At 42.4% G+C, this 19324-nt stretch overlaps 2 protein-coding genes across 5 annotated transcripts in view; both read right to left on the reverse strand.

Annotated features, from left to right (window-relative positions):
* The window catches only part of atp8a2 (ATPase phospholipid transporting 8A2), a 47657-nt gene extending 35918 nt beyond the window's left edge, over positions 1 to 11739 (reverse strand). The window contains exons 1-3 of one of the 4 annotated variants that reach the window (XM_060862116.1): positions 11550 to 11739; positions 8246 to 8347; positions 1510 to 1654 (exon numbers count right to left, since the gene is read on the reverse strand). In XM_060862116.1, coding sequence (XP_060718099.1) covers positions 1510 to 1654; positions 8246 to 8347; positions 11550 to 11592 — 290 coding nt within the window. In that variant the 5' untranslated portion in view covers positions 11593 to 11739. Of the gene's footprint in view, positions 1 to 1509; positions 1655 to 1757; positions 1787 to 2394; positions 2515 to 8245; positions 8348 to 11549 lie in introns of those variants that run through there. The other 3 variants (XM_060862117.1, XM_060862118.1, XM_060862119.1) reach the window with 3 other exon arrangements.
* A 1342-nt stretch (positions 11740 to 13081) lies between these two features.
* On the reverse strand, positions 13082 to 19034 carry rnf6 (ring finger protein (C3H2C3 type) 6). The gene is made up of 4 exons (XM_060861614.1): positions 18924 to 19034; positions 17207 to 17362; positions 16933 to 17052; positions 13082 to 16737 (listed from the first exon to the last, which is right to left on the reverse strand). Exons 2-4 carry the CDS (start codon positions 17346 to 17348, stop codon positions 14927 to 14929), a joined length of 2073 nt encoding a protein of 690 aa, XP_060717597.1. The 5' UTR covers positions 17349 to 17362; positions 18924 to 19034; the 3' UTR covers positions 13082 to 14926.
* Between the last annotated feature and the right edge of the window lie 290 nt (positions 19035 to 19324).

Genomic DNA, 19324 nt, shown 5'->3' on the forward strand with positions numbered 1-19324 from the left:
TTTTTTTTCATAGTAAAGACTATGACAAACTTATATTAGTTTACTGCTCTGGCCAGTGAAGAGCGCTGTAGGTTTTTTTACACACCACCATTAACAGATTAACATTAACACAATTTACAGCCTGTTATATTGGAAAAATCACTGAGGAAAACCCTTGGGGGAAATTCATAACATCGAACTTTACATCAAGTACGAATGTCTTTAAGTTTGTCCTTAAGTGCAGGCATATCTGCTTGGCTGGCTCATACAGATCCCCACTGAAACCCAACGTGCAGACGAAGCAGAAGGTGAAAATCTAAAGAACAAATGAGATCTACCGACAAGAACCAAGCGCATTATTTACAGAAATTGATATTTACGTTGTTACGGTGCCATTTGTATTCTCACCGGTGTAGTTTCTGCTTTAGCAAAAATATGTCAATAAAATTATAAAAGATGTCAAAAAAACAAGTGATGGCAACCCTTGTGTTTTATCTTGCAATGTTTCTTTGCTCTTATGTGTGTAAAAAAAATAATCAATTCAAAGCTGAACCCAGATCACAGATAAACACGGGCTACTGTTAGGAGTTAAGTTTGACATTTTACAAGAACATTTTGTTGAACCTTCACTTTAAGTGCCTCAGAGAGCAGATACCGTATTTAAGTGTATTTTAACAGACTTAAATAACAGATAAATTCAAATCTTCCACATTGACAGAATTTAAAAAAAGATCAGCAGCAACACCGTCTGAATCTGCTCATCCGTGGAATGACTGGAACGGAACGAGGGGAAAAGGGTGTCGTTTTTGATCAGAGGCAGCGATAAAAAGCGTCAGAGAAAAGCAGAGCAGCCGATTCTGCATTAGCAGTCATAACTGAACAAAAGTGCAAATATAGATGAAAAACATCACTAATCTCATCCTGTCAAACAGCCAGAGAACTCCGACTGGAACTCGTTTACATCCATCAGTCGTCCAAACAATCCCATTATAAAGTCAATAAAAATGGCAAATAAAGTTAAAATAAATAAATACATTATTTAAGTTGAACATTGTAAAAGAAATGACAGAAGTGTGCATTGTTTTTAATACTGAAATATTTATCGAATGTAATTTAGCTAATTTATCAAATGATGTATTTATGAACATTTATTTATTTGCTTGTATTTTTAAATAATAATAATAATAATAATATAACATATATAACATATTATAGCATATATACATATATATTCTATTTGTATTTTTTTTAAATACATAAAACAGTCAAAGTTTTTAAATATGTAAACATCGTGCATTGTCACATACGAGAATACTTTCTTTTTTTTTTTAAATACAGAATTTTGTGTGTTGTTTTAAGCTTGAAATATTCAGTTATCACCTTTTTATATTTTAGATTGAATTATGTCTAATTTAAAAGTTTCATTAAATCTAAAGTTTAGATTATTTAAAAACAATTCAGTTCTAGTCTACTAAAGCTAATCTGAATGAATAAATTAGTGAGTGAATGAGTGAAAGTATGAAGACTCACCTGACGTGGTTGTCGCAGAACTTGGTGCTCTGTGTCCGGTTGAGGTAAACGGTCCTCGCCGAGAAGTCTACGGGCTCCGCGTGCGACGTGCTGGCGGACATCTCGTCTTCTGCCCTGCGGTAGCCGGTGGACGAGCAGGCAGGTCCTGGAGAGAGCACAGACTGCGGTGAGTGCGCGTAGGACACGAACAGAGCAACACACACACATACAAATGGACAGAGAGCGCGGATGCTGAAAGGCAAACCGACATGCGCTCCTCCGTCCGTCTCTCAATCCCTCTCCATTAGAGAGCCTCATTTCAATCGCCTCGGGATTAAAAAAACTGTCACCGATACGCCCACCAGACTCCTCCCTTCCTCCTCCCTCCCTCCCTCCCTCTATCTCTCTCTCACACACAAACAGACGCTTCTATAGAATGTGCTGATGAATGTGCGCCTTTATTGGAGATCCTTCCATCGTTTGTTTTACGCACACAGAGGCTCAAATGTGAAAAACCTGATATTTACTCAAATGTTCTGCAATATTCCTAAGAATCCACCCAGGACGCTTTATCTTTCTTTGCCTGCAATGTTTAGAAAATATTTTAATAGCACTTAATGTTTGATGATTATATTACATTGTTACTGTTTTTGTTCTTTACGCACGCTTTCTAATAATCTACTGAGCAAAAAAAAAAAAAAAGTTCAATCAAAACACCAGACTTCGTACGAGTAATTAAGACAAATGAAAAACAAAGTAAAGGAGATCCATAAAGAGATGCAGGTCTTAAACTGGATGTTTTCCACCCTTTCTTACGCCGCTCTGGTAAAGCGCGTAAAACGATCGTGTTATCTTTCCGTGCGCCATTAATAATGCACGGCCAAGTGGACGAGTGCGCGAGTTTACCCAGCTGGCGCGACGAACACGAATACGGGAGGTGATGATGGATGTATTGGATGGATGGATGGAGCAGGATGGTGCCTCTTCTCTCTCCTTCCCAGGCCTCGGGTACTGGTGGCGGTAAAGCAAAACCCTCCGTCTGCGTGTCATCAGCTCGTTACTTAATAGCCTTTTTTTTTTATCAGTTTCCCTCCGAATTATGTCTGATTTCACATCACATGCGTCCTCGTATCTGTTCTGATAAGCGCGTACTACAGAAAAAGCTTTCACCCTGCCCTATATGAAAGGGATTCGCCTTTAAAGGGACAGTTGCCAGATTTCCTCGACGTTGCCAGATTGTGCACTTTAACGCAGATTTGCGTCAGTCTGTTCACTAGCAGTGTGAATCTCTTTTCAGACCAAACCATACAATCTTACTTGAGATGTATAATAAGAGATACGTAATGTAGAGTTAAGCAAGTAAGTATTCGATACACTTCGATTCACTGCCGATTCACTGATACGATTCGATTCAGCCAATATAATTCAGTTCAAACTCATTTTTTCCCTACAGGAACATCTTGTTTCTTCTCAAAACTAAATAAGATTTAATACTGTAAATATAAACTTACAATCATTACATTCTAATGATGTTGTGAGAATGCGAGCGACATGAGAAAATCTGTTCTTATGGAGTTTGACCCAACTTTCCAACACAATCAGAGCCTCACAAGTACAAAGATAACACGTAATCATAAATTCCTGGAAAAGTAGTCCCACCTTTAAAGGATGAGTTAGAACCTCATAACTAGAACCTCATACACAAAATCCACTGACTTAAAAAATCACAAACACCTGAAAACTGCAAAAATATGCTTTTCATGTACAGTATGTAAAGATTTATTGAAAGAATTCCAGTTTCCTTTCGACTTCCGGTATCTGTGAGTGTTGAGTAAAAATGTGTTTGCACACATGGTGCATGCACAGTCACTAAAAGATTATATTAAAAACAGTTTATTTCCCATTTAATACATCAGTGACTGAGACTTTTACCTCGGTCAGAAGCTGCTGTTCCATTTTCTATGACAGAAGCTTTCACCCTTACACAAATCTGTTTATGTGAATCCACTCGTTATATGAAGATGCATAAGCATTTTGGAATAAGTCTTCACTGTCTGATTTATCACAGTACAAGCTTGTTGTATAAGTTTATATGTATTCATTTCCCACTAAGGCACGATTTCTTTACGCATTACAGTTTTTCAGCAAGTAATTTTGTTGGTCGATGAACATTAGTAAATATTAAATGTAGCTGTAAAGGGATAAACATTCATGTGGCTATGGTATAAGAACGCAACATTTCGGGATGTGATGTTATAACTGACTTATTATAAATGTTATACCCTCTACATATTTCCTAGATTTCTGAATATCTCTGGATTTAAATGTGTGATCGAGATGATTCCACCATTCACTGCTGGCTATTTATAGACATTAATATAAAGAACTATAGAGTACAAAGAACAGAATAATTTCTCACTCATTCATCTTCTAACGCTTATCCGAACTACCTCGGGTCACGGGGAGCCTGTGCCTATCTCAGGCGTCATCGGGCATCAAGGCAGGATACACCCTGGACGGAGTGCCAACCCATCGCAGGGCACACACACACTCTCATTCACTCACGCAATCACACACTACGGACAATTTTCCAGAGATGCCAATCAACCTACCATGCATGTCTTTGGACCGGGGGAGGAAACCGGAGTACCCGGAGGAAACCCCTGAGGCACGGGGAGAACATGCAAACTCCACACACACAAGGCGGAGGTGGGAATCGAACCCCCAACCCTGGAAGTGTGAGGTGAAGGTGCTAACCACAAAGCCACTGTGTCCCCAAGAACAGAATAATACATTTATACATTTAATAATACAATTTACATAAATTTTTAAAAAATGAATCGGGTCCCTGTTAAAAAAAAAACATCCGTCAAGCCGTTTTTTTTGTTCTTGGATAAATAAACAGTATCAATTAGAGCAAGTTCCACAGAACTGAAGTTCACCCTGACCAGTTGTAATGCGATCTGTTATTAAGGCACGTTCATGATCCATGATGTACTCCGTCAGTTTGTAACCTCAAAAGCCATTAGGCTCTGCAATTCAGAGTAATCAGACCATCCCCTGGAAGTGCAGTATTACCAGGACATGGTAATACCGAAACCGTGATACTGTGGAGCCAATGAGAAAGAGGTGATGGTAGTAAACCACAAAACAAATCACATCCTGCCTCGTAAAATCAATAGAACAACTCAGAAGAGTAAAGAACAGGTCGGGTAATCCCATCACACCACGTGATACAGATCAAAAGCCAAAGTGTGAGCGTCTCATCTAAACCTGCTTTCCACTGTGCTAAAGGAACGGAGCTGAGTCACTGCTTCTACTCTTTTTCAGGTTATTTTATAACTCACATGCTCCTCTCCTCTTCTCTTCTCTGTTTACCTCTCCTTTCCTTTCTTTCCCTCTCCTCTCCTATCTTTCCCTCTTCTCTCCTTTCCTCTCTTTCCCTCTCCTCTCCTCTCTTTCCCTCTCCTCTCCTCTCTTTCCCTCTTCTCTTCTCTTCTCTCTTTCCCTCTCCTTTCCTTTCTTTCCTCTACTCTCCTTTCTTTTCCGCTCCTTTCCTCTCCTCTCTCTCCTTCTCCTTTCCTCTCTTTCCCTCTCCTCTCCTCTCTTTCCCTCTCCTCTCCTCTCCTCTCTTTCCCTCTTCTCTCCTCTCCTCTCTTTCCCTCTCCTTTCCTCTCTTTCCCTCTTCTCTCCTCTCCTCTCTTTCCCTCTCCTTTCCTCTCTTTCCCTCTCCTCTCCTATCTTTCCCTCTTCTCTCCTTTCCTCTCTTTCCCTCTCCTCTCCTCTCTTTCCCTCTCCTCTCCTCTCTTTCCCTCTTCTCTCCTCTCCTCTCTTTCCCTCTTCTCTCCTCTCCTCTCTTTCCCTCTCCTTTCCTCTCTTTCCCTCTTCTCTCCTCTCCTCTCTTTCCCTCTCCTTTCTTCTCCTTTCCTCTTGGACCCTCAGTCCAGGTGATCAATAGCGATGGCTCCTGTGAGAAACTCTAATTTGCCTGAAGACAAATCAATGCTTCGGTTACTTGCAATGACGAGGCACATTAGTGAGTGATTAACAACGCAGTTGTGTTTAGCAAACTATCAATAGGCTCAGGTTTCACTATTATCACCTCATTACAAGAACTACAGTACAGATACTATTCTCTCACTGTTAAACGCTCAAATCTGGTTGGTCAGATTCATTTTCTATAACAGCAGCTCAAAACGCACATTTACGTTATTACACTCGTTTCTATAGCAACAGCTCAGTGGCAGACGCTCGACTTAAACCTAATAATAAACATATGTAAAGAGTATTTTTACTTAACAAAATAAAGGTAGAATTTTTGTTATGGTGCTGTATCCTGTAAGAAGATGTTTATGTTGTATTTATGGAAGGAGTCTCCAGCGTCAGAGCTTTGTAACAGTAACAGAATGTCTTTAAGACAGAGAACTGTGTGTTATTGTAAACTAAAGATTTTTCTTAGTGTTTTTTGTATTCTGTTGTAATCAGAAACAAACTGGGTTTGTAGATGTTCCTCAACATTTAATGTAACTGTAAACAGAGAACGTATGACAAGTTGTTCTTTAATTGATAAAAAATGGGAATTGTTGCCATGTCATTGTGGAATAAGAGGAATAAAACACTCAAGGAGGTGCTGTTACTGGAAAAGTAATCCACACACACACACACACACTCGTTTTAGTCCTCACTTAATTCTCCATTAAACACAGAATAGAAACATTCTATTTTGAATGTATAAAGTGTTTATTTTCCAGTGTTCACAAACATTCTCAAGAGGTCTAGTCTGTGGTTAAAGGTTTTCCGAGTCAACCTCAAGTGTCATGTAGTCGGGGATTTCTTGGCATCGCAATCTGATCTCTCGTGTATTCAGTTTCATTCAGGAGAACTAAAAAAGTCTCCAATTTAAACGGAAATTTATGAGTCACTGACCCAGCTTCCCAAGAAGACTACACCATTATATAAATTACACTATTAACGAGACTTTAAAGCACCTTCATGATTAAACATTTTAAAAAAAACATGTGAGTAGAAACACAGAGAGGAAGCACGGCCGAGACCCGCTCAGGCTTGTTCAGATAATAAAAGTGTTGACGGCGGATACAGAGACAGCCTTGATCAGGGTATGTTGATCTTTTTGGGTGTCAGTGAAACTTTGTAGTGCGTGGGCTATCCTCAAGGACATACCAATATTCTGATACCACAAAGAAAATAAATAACAGCATGTCCTACAGCTGTTTATCTTCATGAATAAACACGTTTTTGAAGACAAACAAAACCAATTTTTTCTTTAGCGAATAATCGAGATGGAAATTTGAGAAACGTCCATTCAATTTGTAGTTGGAAAAGTAAATACATCTATGGAACACCTGTTTACAACACAAACAGCTTTCATGCTTTTGATTTACCCTCGAATTTCGAAAAAGAAAACACCATAAAAATTCTGTAAAGGTTTCTTATAGAACAAAGACAAAAAAAAAAAAAAACACAAAATCTAAAATATAAGCGCTGAAAAGACCGCTGAGATACGCTGAGAAACAGAAGCCCTTCCTGTTTCGGAGCTTCCTGTATAACCCAAGCTGAAGTAACCTCAACACGTGGCTTTGGACAATTCAGACAACCTGATATCGCACAAAGATCAATCCCAGAGCGTTTCCGCCAGTGGGTGGCACATACCGAACATACCCTCTTCTGGACACTTGTGTGCTTTATAGCACCATGTCAGGTCTATAGGTGAGCGTCAGGTCACAGCTTGGCTCACAGCCCAACTTACATTACTAAAACGAAGGAGCTGCTTTTGAATAATAAATGGAGCTGATCTGCATTATTTATTGGGGCAGTGACTGTGTACAGGAGCTCTCTTTCTATCTGCAACATCAACATCACATCATCTCAGTTACCCAGTGCTGGTAATTAGTCTGTTTTGTCTGTAGTGCTATTCACAGAGGTGATTTAAAGCCTCATGAAGCAACGCTGAAAGAAATGCAAGACATGAACTGAGAAACACGAACAGTTGAAGCGGCTCTGCTTACGGATAAAAGCGGCGAAGCATGACCTCGGGCGAGATCTTCAAAAACCAGAGTGTAAACATGGTTCATAGCATGAATCCTGACTATAAATCCACCACCTAATTTCCACCGGTTAAGTTGGTACCTATGGAGCTCCGCCTGGTCCGGATCGCAAGTCGCCGTGGCATATTATTCCTGTTTCCAGCGGCAGATCTGTGGCACTCCATAGACCCGGAAGGTCTTAATCAGGGGTATGTCGTGTACCGATAAAAACGGAGAGGGTACACAAAGTATTATAGCTTCTTACAGACAAAGTGAAAAGGCCTTGTAATCCTCTTCCTGTCACCTCGGCAACTTCACCGTGTTTAATCTTAACCCGGGCTAATCCCAGACTACGCAGACGAATCCATGGCCAGCAAGAAACCAGCTTCAGACCTTCATGCACCAGACACCATGCAACTAACTCTCACCCAAGCTACAGCCTTGATTTCTAATCTATGCAAGCATACACTTTTTCATCATGCACACTGCTGCTTTCTTTAGTGCATGCTGTGCTTAGGTGCAGGTCGGTGCTTCATAGGCTCTGATTTCCATGAAATGTAGCATCAAACCAACGTAGTAACAAGAAGCAGAAGTGGCTCTACAGCAGTAAAAGCAAGCACCGACATGCACCTAAGACGCCAAGCAGCAAGGAAAGGGAAGCAGATGAGAAGGACAGGTGGCTGAGCAGCAACCAGCGTGAGAAAGGGACTCACTTTTCTCAAACCTGTCTGCCAGTTGGGAGACCATGTTGGAGCTCATTGGTGTGTCCTGCTGGCAGGCGGGCTCCTGGCTAAGAGAAGTCAACACTAACTGCTCTGGAAGAGCCCGCAGGAGAGAACACACAAGACACAAGTCAGTCAAGCCACCAGCAACAGATGCTGTTCCACTGGATTAATACAAAAAGAGATTTCACTCTAGAGAAAAAGATAGAGAGAGAGAGAGAGAGAGAGAGAGAGAGAGAGAGAGAGAGAGAGAGAGAGAGAGAGAGAGAGAGCGTAAATACGAATCTATTCAGGATTAAGTCTCAGTGCATGCTGGAGGAATTACATGTAAGATTTGAGTGTGAACGAAACTCACTCTTGTCTCTCATCTCAATAATAAGTTTAGGAATTAAAATGCTAAAGATGATCATATAGGAAAACATATTTATATAGCACTTCATACAGATTATTTAAATATAATATAAACAGACTTACAACTTTTTTTTTATTTGTGCATAGTATTTTGGTGTGAGAATACAGCAAAAGAGCTGTATCGCATTCTGTTGTAAATGCTGCCCTCGTGTGGAAACACAGTGTAATCGCAGCACAATCGCTTAACAGCCAAGAATAGAATGGAATAGAATAATGACAGAAGCATAGATATAAAAAGCGCACCTCCTACAGGCAGGAAGAAAAAACAGGATCAACTGGACACCATTAATTCATGGATTTAACATCTACCCTAGAGGGCACATTTTCCTGCACATAGCTGCACTTATTCTAATTTTCTTAACAGTAATGTAGGGAATTGAGTCATGCACCACTCCACTGCAAGATCTATTATGGCATTTCATCATATTTCCTGACATGTAAAGAGTCCTATAGGGCACTGCATCACAATTTCTCTAATAAAAGGGCACCCTAGAGGGAATTTATTCATGTTTCCTTTCATGTAAGGAACCCTATTGGGAACTGAGCATATATTCTCTACTAGAAGGACATCCTAATAAGCACTTCATCATGTTTCCTTGCATGTAAAGAGCCCTATAGGGCACTGCGTCAGAAATTCTCCACTGAAAAAGCATCCTAAAGGGCATTTGATCACACTGTTTCCATTGCATTATTTACATATACAGTCCTATTTACATGTAAAATGGCAGGTTGTTGCCTGTGAGGGGAAATTAAATAGAAAGGAAAAAAAACAAAAAATACGTGAGTTGCCTGTTATGTAAAAAGTCAAGCTGCTTTAGGGTGAAGCTCAATTCCAGGCCATAATAATGATATGATGAAATATGATGCAATAAACTAATCCAGTCTTGCAATATCTTAAAACATATAGATATATCTTTAAACATATTTGATTTTTTTTTATAAATCTATTGATCTTGATCTTGGGCAGTCTGTGGGATTTCAGATATTCGGATACAAATATGATTTTTTTTTTTTTTACTATAGAATCAATTAAATATTAGATTGAGCGCATTAATATGATCCTGGGATATAGAATTATAGCCGGATCTACTGTAAGAGCTGCTGTTATAGAAAATTAATCAACACCTTCTGGCCAATCAGAATTGATCAGCCTTATGGTATAAAGTGTTGGATCCCACTCGCTGCTCTGAATTCCCCTGTTGTGTCAGTCTCAGGGTAAAAGGAGACAGAGGCAGCTGACAATCATCTGTGTGGGTGTGGCACTTTGAGAGGATTAATTAAGAGATCTGCATTCAGCACTCAAGGATAAAGCTAACCGAAATAAAGTAGTGCTTTAGGTGAACCGCTTAGGTCAGGATTTTTCGGGTGAGTCGCTGCTGCCTGGAAGCTCAATCAAGAGCGTCGTTGGCTGATGCTCACATTTTGTACTGATTTAATCATTAACCAGATGGAAAAATCTCTATCTATCTATCTATCTATCTATCTATCTATCTATCTATCTATCTATCTATCTGTCTGTCTGTCTGTCTGTCTGTCTGTCTATGTCTGTCAGTCTGTCTTTTGGATCTTTAGAATCTGTCTCTTTTTCCTTGGAAAGTGTATTAATTAGAGTAAAGCTTTAAAGATAGATGTAACCTGAATAATTTGAAACCTACAGACTAAAGCTATAAAAGATGGTGACAAGCTTTACTTTCTGTTTGGAGATTCCCCATGTTTATGTGGAATCTGCTCCCACTGTCCACTGTATCACTGCAACCCGGATTGGGATAAAACTTTTACTGACGAATGAATGAATGAATGAATGAATGAATGAATGAGTATGTGTGTGAGTGTGTGAGTGAGTGAATGGGTGAGGGTGTGAGTGCATGTGTGTGAGTGAGTGAGTGAGTGAGTGAGTGAGTGAATGAGTGAATGAGAGAGTGAGTGAGTGAATGAGAGAGTGAGTGAGTGAATGAGTAAGGATCACATATGTACATTTGAAATCAAACTATAAAATTAAAGGTACATTAAAGTCTGCCAAATGCTGTATATAGAATAAAGGAGAGCAAAAATATTGGCACTAAACTATACTTTTCCTTGTAACTAGTGTGGTACTAACTGGTGTGGTACTAACTAGTGTGGTACTAACTGGTGTGGTATAAACTGATGTGGTACTAACTGGTGTGGTACAGTATAAACTAGTGTGGTACTAACTGGTGTGGTATAAACTAGTGTGGTACTAACTGGTGTGGTATAAACTGATGTGGTACTAACTGGTGTGGTACAGTATAAACTAGTGTGGTACTAACTGGTGTGGTATAAACTAGTGTGGTACTAACTGGTGTGGTATAAACTGATGCGGTACTAACTGGTGTGGTACAGTATAAACTAGTGTGGTACTAACTGGTGTGATATCTTTTGTATCACACAAGTTACAAGGAAAAGAACAGTTTAGTGCCAATATTTTTGCTCTCCTTATGATCTAATGTCTTCTGCTCGAGATAACCCATACCTCCCAGGATGCTTTCATATCCAGTTAAGTCTAATTTCAGGGAAAATGTTCTAACCGCTGAGCTGCGCCTTTAGTGCGCAAGGACGAGTGTGACGACCGGGACATCACCGGGGCAACCTGTGTGTTTACAGTGTATTAACGACGTGAAGCTCAGCCACACCGATAACACCCGTTCCGATGCGGATGAATAGGCCGTTTGTTAGTCGTGCACAGTGACAGGCCCCGCGGCGCATCCGTCTTACGCGCTCGACTCCATTTTTATCCGCCGACGCGTTGCGCAAATTATGTAGCCGACAATCAGGATCCTCATCATGGGAAAAATAAAGAAATAAAACACCTGCTATAATAGATTATTGTTCGAGTGCACGGTCACGCTCCAGACGCCTCGCTTACCTCCCTCGCTGTGGATCTTCTTCGATCGCCGGTTAAAGTACATCCTGCGGCTGTGGGTGTCGGGCGTCCGAGCGCCCCGAGAGCATATCCGTGTACCAGAAGCCCAGCTCAGGGGGGCAAGCGGACTGCACACGGGGATGCGCTCTCCGTCAGATAGAGCATCGTCACAAACGTTAGGTCATCCAGGGCTTGGCGGCGCGCATTCGAGCGAGAGCGCGCATCCAGCACGCTGAGTCCATACAGGCGCGTCTCCGCGTCGGCTCTTTAGCTCCGCCTACCGCGTTCACGTTTTCTGTCTAAATATAATTAGCTTTTAAATCCTTTTAAATAAATACACTCTCAGATTAAAAAAAACAGCTTTAAAGAGTATCTAATATATCTGTGGATGTACACTTTGTTTTTCTTATTAACTTTTATTCCTCAAATTGAGGAACTACTTGTATTTAAGCGTTTGTTAGAAATTATTATTGATATTAAAGATTTTTTTGTTACAACTATGTAATACACTTGTTCTAAGACAAGGATGTGAAGAAATTATATAATTTATAATATATAGATTATACAAAAATATTGACCAGTACATCTTTAAATAATTAAAAAAGTAAGTATTAGAATAGCAGGTGATGTGTAAAGAGGATCAGGACAGTGGCGGTTCTAGGATTTTTCTGTAACAGGGGCCCTTAAGGGGCCACATGTTACATTCAGGGGCCAAGTACAGGGTACATTCAAGCACACAAAATAATTCATTCATTTTCTACCGCTTATCCGAACTACCTCGGGTCACGGGGAGCCTGTGCCTATCTCAGGCGTCATCGGGCATCAAGGCAGGATACACCCTGGACGGAGTGCCAACCTATAGCAGGGCACACACACACTCATTCACTCACGCAATCACACACTACGGACAATTTTCCAGAGATTCCAATCAACCTACCATGCATGTCTTTGAACCGGGGGAGGAAACCGGAGTACCCGGAGGAAACCCCCGAGGCACGGGGAGAACATGCAAACTCCACACACACAAAGCGGAGGTGGGAATCGAACCCCCAACCCTGGAGGTGTGAGGCGAACGTGCTAACCACTAAGCCACCGTGCCCCCCTATAATTTATTCAGTACGGTGCAAATACATTTCGGCAGTCGTTCCTTTTTCAAACGCTCGAGTGCCGCCAATTGTTTGGGGGTGGAATTACATTTGTGATCGTTGTGAAAAATTCTCCGGTTGCTCTTTTCGTCACTGATTGATGGAACGGGGGCCAATCAGGGGCCAAACCTATTTCAGCAGGGGCCAGGGCCCCCGTGACCCCGCCTCTAGAACCGCCCCTGGACCAGGAGACTGTCAAATCTTACAGGTGATCACTTTTTCAAAGCCGAATGCTGTAGGATTATCTGACTCTACATACAGTGTGACATCGTATTTAAAAGAGTGTCTTAAATCATTAAGGTTTGGCTTGTTTCTGTCAGCCGTCCGTTAAATAAAAGGTGCAGCGGTGCTGAATAATACACGCAAAAAAAAAACCCCAAAAGAACCTGATTTAATTTTTAAAGAGCAGAAAAGAAAACTCATTTGCTTGTTTTATTACATGGTAACAGAATACATATCTGTAACTGTTATAGCATCACATTAGAACATAATACATATTCATTTCTCAAGGTCATTTCTTACCTTATTAAATAAGAACTAAATAAATCATTCTGGATTTTTAATGGCCAAAGACCCCGTCACACACTCGGATGAATGACCACTAGCACGCTCGCACTTTCATACATACCCACACATGCACGCACGCACGCACACACACTCACACACCATCGACATACACACAAAATATATTCAAAGTATATTCCACTACATCTGGAAAGAAAAAACTTTAAGGAAATCACTTTTTTTCCTACTGTTTCCTTTAAACGAGACATTGAGGCATAACAAAGGTTTATGGAGAAGCGTACCGTTTCGTCTGCTCAGAAGGAAACGAGGCTGTGCAGTGTGTGTGTTTGTGTTACTGCCCTGTTCAGGAAGAGTAGAACACAGAACCACAATGATCTCATCATTATCATCAGTCGCCCTGTTAAGAGACCAATCCGTATTTCTCACCTTCATTAAAAATTAAAGTGGACTGAAAGATTTTAAGTCCGGGTTCAGTTTATCTTCATCATAATAATAATAATAATAATAATAATAATAATAATAATGCCGGTCTCTGTGCTCTGATGATATTCTGAGTAAAGTTGACTGTTGGGTCTGTTGTGGTCACTGTAAATGACAGGGGAGCTGACATCGGGAAGAAAAGAACAGACCTGGAAGACGACATCATGTAACTTTTACATGAAAATGAAGTGTATAAAAACCATCAAAAACCTCAAATGTCAGTAACAAGCTGAGCAGAACAAGAAACATTTCAGGAAGAAGAAAAAAACAAACAAAAAAAAAAAACACTGCATTAAACACAGGGATTTAAAGTCAGCCACTCTTTTTTTTTTTTTAAACATTGCACCTATTTTTAAAGAGGCCAAAACACTTCATTACCCTAAAACTCCTCCTGCAAGTGCTTTAAGAAGAAGAATGAAATGATTATCTATCACTCAATAAAATAAGGACGTGGGTTCTGGCATTACATTCATACACATTGGGGGTTTTTTTGTTTGTTTGTTTGTTTTTTTTCTAAAAAGACGGCACATTTTAAAATGATGCATGCACGCAACGGGGCAGAGAAAATATTATTAAATAATCTGCATGGAGAAGCATAAGAAATGTGAAGTGGAGAGAAAAGAATTTCAGTTCGTGTTGTTACAGCATGTAGTGTTAAGTGGCTGGATGCCGTTTCGGTTATTAGAATTTAAAAGCATTACTTGGTTGCACGGGACTGAGAACAACGCTAAAAGTGTTAAAAGTGTTTAAAAAAAAAAAAAGGAGCTTTGGGAGAAGAAAAAAAAAAAGAGATTGTGCCTTAAAACTAAAGTTCAAAAACAATTTGAAGGAGCTTTCTTTGCGCATGTTTCTATACTGTGTCTCAATGTCAAACGCTCGCAAATAAAAATAATAAAAAGCACAGGAATTCATATATTTACATAATCCTCTGGCATGTACAGAACAATCTATAAAATCCATTTCATGAAATGCTGAAGATTAGCTTTTGCTAACACTGATTCATCACAGTTAGTATCTGTTGGGTTTTGTTAACGGAAACCCTGAAGCAGGATGGAGGAGACTATGCAGACTGGAGGAAAAAGAAAAAGGTCTAAAAAAATAAAGCTTTGTTAATTCTCTGTGTTGTTTCTTCTTTTGGTTCTACCTACAGCTGGATACAGGGGGAGCTGCTGATGAAGGAACGGGTGGAACAGCTGAAGCGCTATGTACAGGAGTGATGGAGGAGGTGAGTCAGTCCTGATGGCTGGACAGAATGGGCTGCCTGCAGATGGGGCACGTGTTGTTCTCTGAGAGCCAGCGGTCGATGCAGTGGATGTGAAACTCGTGTGCACAGGGGAGGCTGCGAAGCTTGTTGCCCTGCGCGTATTCGTTGATGCACACGCTGCAGGCGCGTCCCTGCTCGCCCTCCAGGCTAGCCTGGCCATAGGTGCGTGTGGCCAGATTGTCGATTTGCTCTTTGGTGAGACCGCGCGGGTGCTCGTTGTCCTCCTCGTCGTTCAGCAGGAAAAAGTGCGCCAGCCGCAGGATGGGCAAGGTGCCATTCTCAACCAGGTTATTTGTGTCCCGCCCGGTGCTTCCCACCCTCGCCTGGCCAGCCTCGCCCACTACTCCACTCTCTCGTCCCGACTCTGTTACAGCATTTCCTGTTGTGGCTTCGCCACCCTGCGCACGCTGTGTCAGAGCTGCAGCACTGACGCCCACGTTCTGTCCGGGGGTGGAGCCTTCTGGGTCGGCCTCTGTCTCCATTAAAGAACTGAGCTCTCCGAAGCCTGTCATGATCTGCCGCAGGATGGAGCGCAGCGCCGTGGAACTCGGCTCACCCAATCCTGTCTCAGAGATGCGGCGCAGTGGAATGCGGATAGTGCTTACGTATGTGCGGATGCCAGCACGTTCCGAGCGTGAGATGGTCCGTCTGAAACCTCCACTGTCGCTCTCAAAGGTAACCGTATTTTCAGCGGCACGGGCACGAGACCGTGTACGGCTGGCAATGCTATCCCGGTCTCGATTCTCGCCCGGCCGGATTCGGCGCACCTGCAAATCCAACATGATAGTCGGGTGCCGGCGTACGCTGCCTGCTGCACCTGACACAGGCGTCTCACCTTCCTCAGTACCCATTTCAGGCGCAGATTCTACGGGTGCAGTTGGCTCAGCAGGAATTTCCACTATCTCCACAGCAGCAGCAGCAGCAGCAGCAGCAGCAGCAGCAGTGCTTCCAGTGGACTCTACAGCAGGAGCACTGTTGCTGGGGGTTGGGCTAGAGCTTCGGGCGGAGTTTCTATCCAGAGGTGAGCGGCTACGTCGTGAAGACCGGGACAGAGCTATCCGGCGGACCCGGCCACGTGAACGAGTTCTGCGTGCCTCGCGGCTAGCTGCCGCCCCCGGCACACTGGCCTGAGACACAGCTACTGGACAATCTGGAGCATCGTTAGCTACCTGCACCTCCTCGTTACTAAGTGAAGGAGGCTGCGCCTGTACTTGACCCTGCACACTGTGCGTGCTATCCTGCTCTTGAGGCAAGGATGTGGGTGTGGCCTGTGAAGAAGGGGGAGGAGGCAGAGGAGGAGGCAGAGGAGGAGGAAGTGGTGCTGGCTGAGGCAAAGCAAGGTTCCTCCTCAAACTTGTATACGGTGCCTGCGAGATCAGAGGCGAGGTTATGGGTGGGGTAGTGCTACTGCGAGTACGCCGTGCCTGAGCCCGCCGCCCCAGAGTGGGCCTGGTTGTAGAATAAGGGGTGGGGTGCTGAGTGGAATATGGTGCAGGCCTTGAGGGAGTGCGTATAGATGCAGAGGCCCGCTGTGAAACAGGAAGCTCGACGGGGTCAGAAGCATCACTGTGCTCCCCCGGCTCGGGCTGCTCGTGATTGATGTTGATTTCTAGGCTGAAGCGAAACTCGCCACTGTTCGGGTTTGTGCGGCTGACAGCTCGCCACGTCTGGTTGCCGCTCTGGCCACTGCGGGTGGCGTTGCCTGTACGTCTAAAAGTGTTCAGCCACTCCAGGAGAGAGTCTCCGTTAGTGCTCTCAGCACCCGGCTCAGCAGCAGCTGCAACACAAACACAAAATCGTCTCTTCAGGGTTGATTTTTTCATTTTATTTTTATTTAAGAAAAAAAATAAAAAGCTAAATCTTATCTTTCAGGATCTCCCTTACTGCTACTCAGTAGTAGCTGAGCACACAACTATAAGCTAATCTGAACTGAAAACCCACTGCTATTACCACTTTATTAACACTAACTCACCGCTGCTTCCCTCCTGGCCGGCCTCACTGTTTTGTGGACGTGATTCAGGGCGAGGCTGCGAGGACACACGCTCCTTTGCTCCATCCAGGCGCTGTCTCAACTCCTCAGCTGTGATTTCACCTACACACACACAGAACACAACAAAAGTCATCAGCAATTTAACAAACATACCATCAGTGTTTTTGGATTACCATTACGGTGCTGCTGAATGAGGACCCTGTTGTGAGAGAGAGAGAGAGAGAGAGAGAGAGAGAGTGTTTGTGTGTAAAATCACCCGGCGTGCCCAGCAGGTTGCTGTCTCTCATGAGCCGATACTCCTCCTCGCTCAGCTCATTGATGAAGTGGTAGTACGCCTCCTCCCGCCGAAGACGCTCGGCCTGACGGCGCCGTTCGTCTCGCCCGCCGGGAGGGTCCATCACCACGGAAACCACTGTTCGCCATGAGCCCACACATAAAAGGGTAAACTGTTAGTGCATTGACATGACCACCACTTTGCCATGCAAATGTTTGTGTACCCTTTACGGATGAACATCAACGTCGGGTCTCACAGTTATTTAATGATCAGTAGAACAAACAGAGAAAAATAAACTAGAACATATTATTCCTTATACAAAGCCAAAACATTTGGTTGTAGAACCAGGAAAAGATACAGACACACAACTGCTGTTTCCAGGAGCGATCACTGATCACTGTTATTTGTTCCACACGCACACAACTTTCGTCTTCACCTTTTAATACATTCTTGGTGATATTTAATAAAGGTGAGTTAATCCATCCATAACTATTTCCTATGTGTATATTTCCCAACTCTCAATCAATCAATCAATCAATTCCAAATTAGAATTATGCAAAAAAAAAATAATCTTGTCTTATTCGGTGACTAAACATTATCATGATTAAAACTCAATAGTATGTTTATGCTACATGTCTTCAGTAAATCTTAAACAAATGACCATGACGATGCAATGAATATGCAAATGAATCTATGACATCACCATTAGCGTGCTAGCTACTTTCCCCTGAGGACAGTTGCCGTTATAATGAACTGAATGAAGACTAACACGGCGATCCGTCAGCTTTTAAGCTTAGTACAAACTCTTTGTGGCTGTAGATTTGAGACAGAAACCTATATCTGAATATGACACGTTTTGGTGCACAAGTGCTACGTGCTACAAGGTCCACAGGATGCTACAAGAGCGTGACGCAAACGTTACAGATTTAACACACCTAAAATACAGGGTTATATTTTGCCCAGACATCAATCCCCATCAGTGACACAACGTTACACCCATCATTAGAGAGAAGCTCTGCCTCAAAATGTACGCCAAAATATGGTGGTGATCCCTAAAGCTTTAATCCGAGGTTCATACGGCTTTGCAGTGGGATCCAGTCGATAACAACAACAATGGATAAAAGCCAGATAAACAACAAGCATCACTTCTTTAATCAACATTACTGTTAAGGGATAAAATCAACTGTTAGAACAGGCCACGGTGAAGAATGCAAAGCTAGCGGAGCTCTAAACTGACGGCTTCAAAGCATTTAACCAATCGCAGAGCAAGTCAGAATGACCGGCACCTCGACTGCCCAATCAACGCTAGCCAAGGGCGGGGCATGATTAAGAAAACGTCGGGCACCGTGTAAGCTAGCACTGAAACCGAGACACAATGAAGAAGCGCTATATTCCCCTAAACCGTTGTCAGAATCACAGTATAAACCCAGCAACTAAACGTCAATACGCTAATACGTCTAAAAAGATAAAAACTGGGTAAAACGAGCTGTCATTTTGTACGCGAGTTTGTTGGTGTCGAGAAGACATCCACTAAGCTAACAGCTAGCTAACGAAAAATAGCCGTTTGACAATTGTTTAGCCGACACGCGAAAAATGACCGTTAGTGAATAAACCCATCAAAGCATAGCAATAACATGGAAGCTATGAGTACTCAGAACGAGCTGCGATGACACAGCCAAAATACGCGTATTTTCACTACCTGAAACAGCAGCTATAATATGGACGAGTCCTCTTTCCTCTTCGCACTGATTACAAATGTAGCCTAGATGCGTTATCTTTTTCTCCTACCCGTTTTACAACAAATCCTCCCTCCTCCACTCTGATTGGATAAACGCGCTGATAGCCCGCCTCCTCCGCTAGGATTGGCTCATGTGTAGCGTCAACGGTCCAATCGGTTACATTTTTGAGGCAAAGAACCTACTAACCAATCCTAGCGGAGGAGGCGGGCTTTGTCAGAATACAGGTGGGAAATAAATTCAACTAAGACGGGACCAACAGTGCCACACAAATTTATGACCGAGTGGTTACATCTTCCATGAAAATATGGTCCTATTTGCAAATTAACCCACGTTGCATATTTTAGTTTACCCACATAACGTA

Source organism: Tachysurus vachellii, chromosome 25, assembly GCF_030014155.1.
Source record: "Tachysurus vachellii isolate PV-2020 chromosome 25, HZAU_Pvac_v1, whole genome shotgun sequence".
In the NCBI taxonomy this organism is placed as follows: Eukaryota; Metazoa; Chordata; class Actinopteri; order Siluriformes; family Bagridae; genus Tachysurus; species Tachysurus vachellii.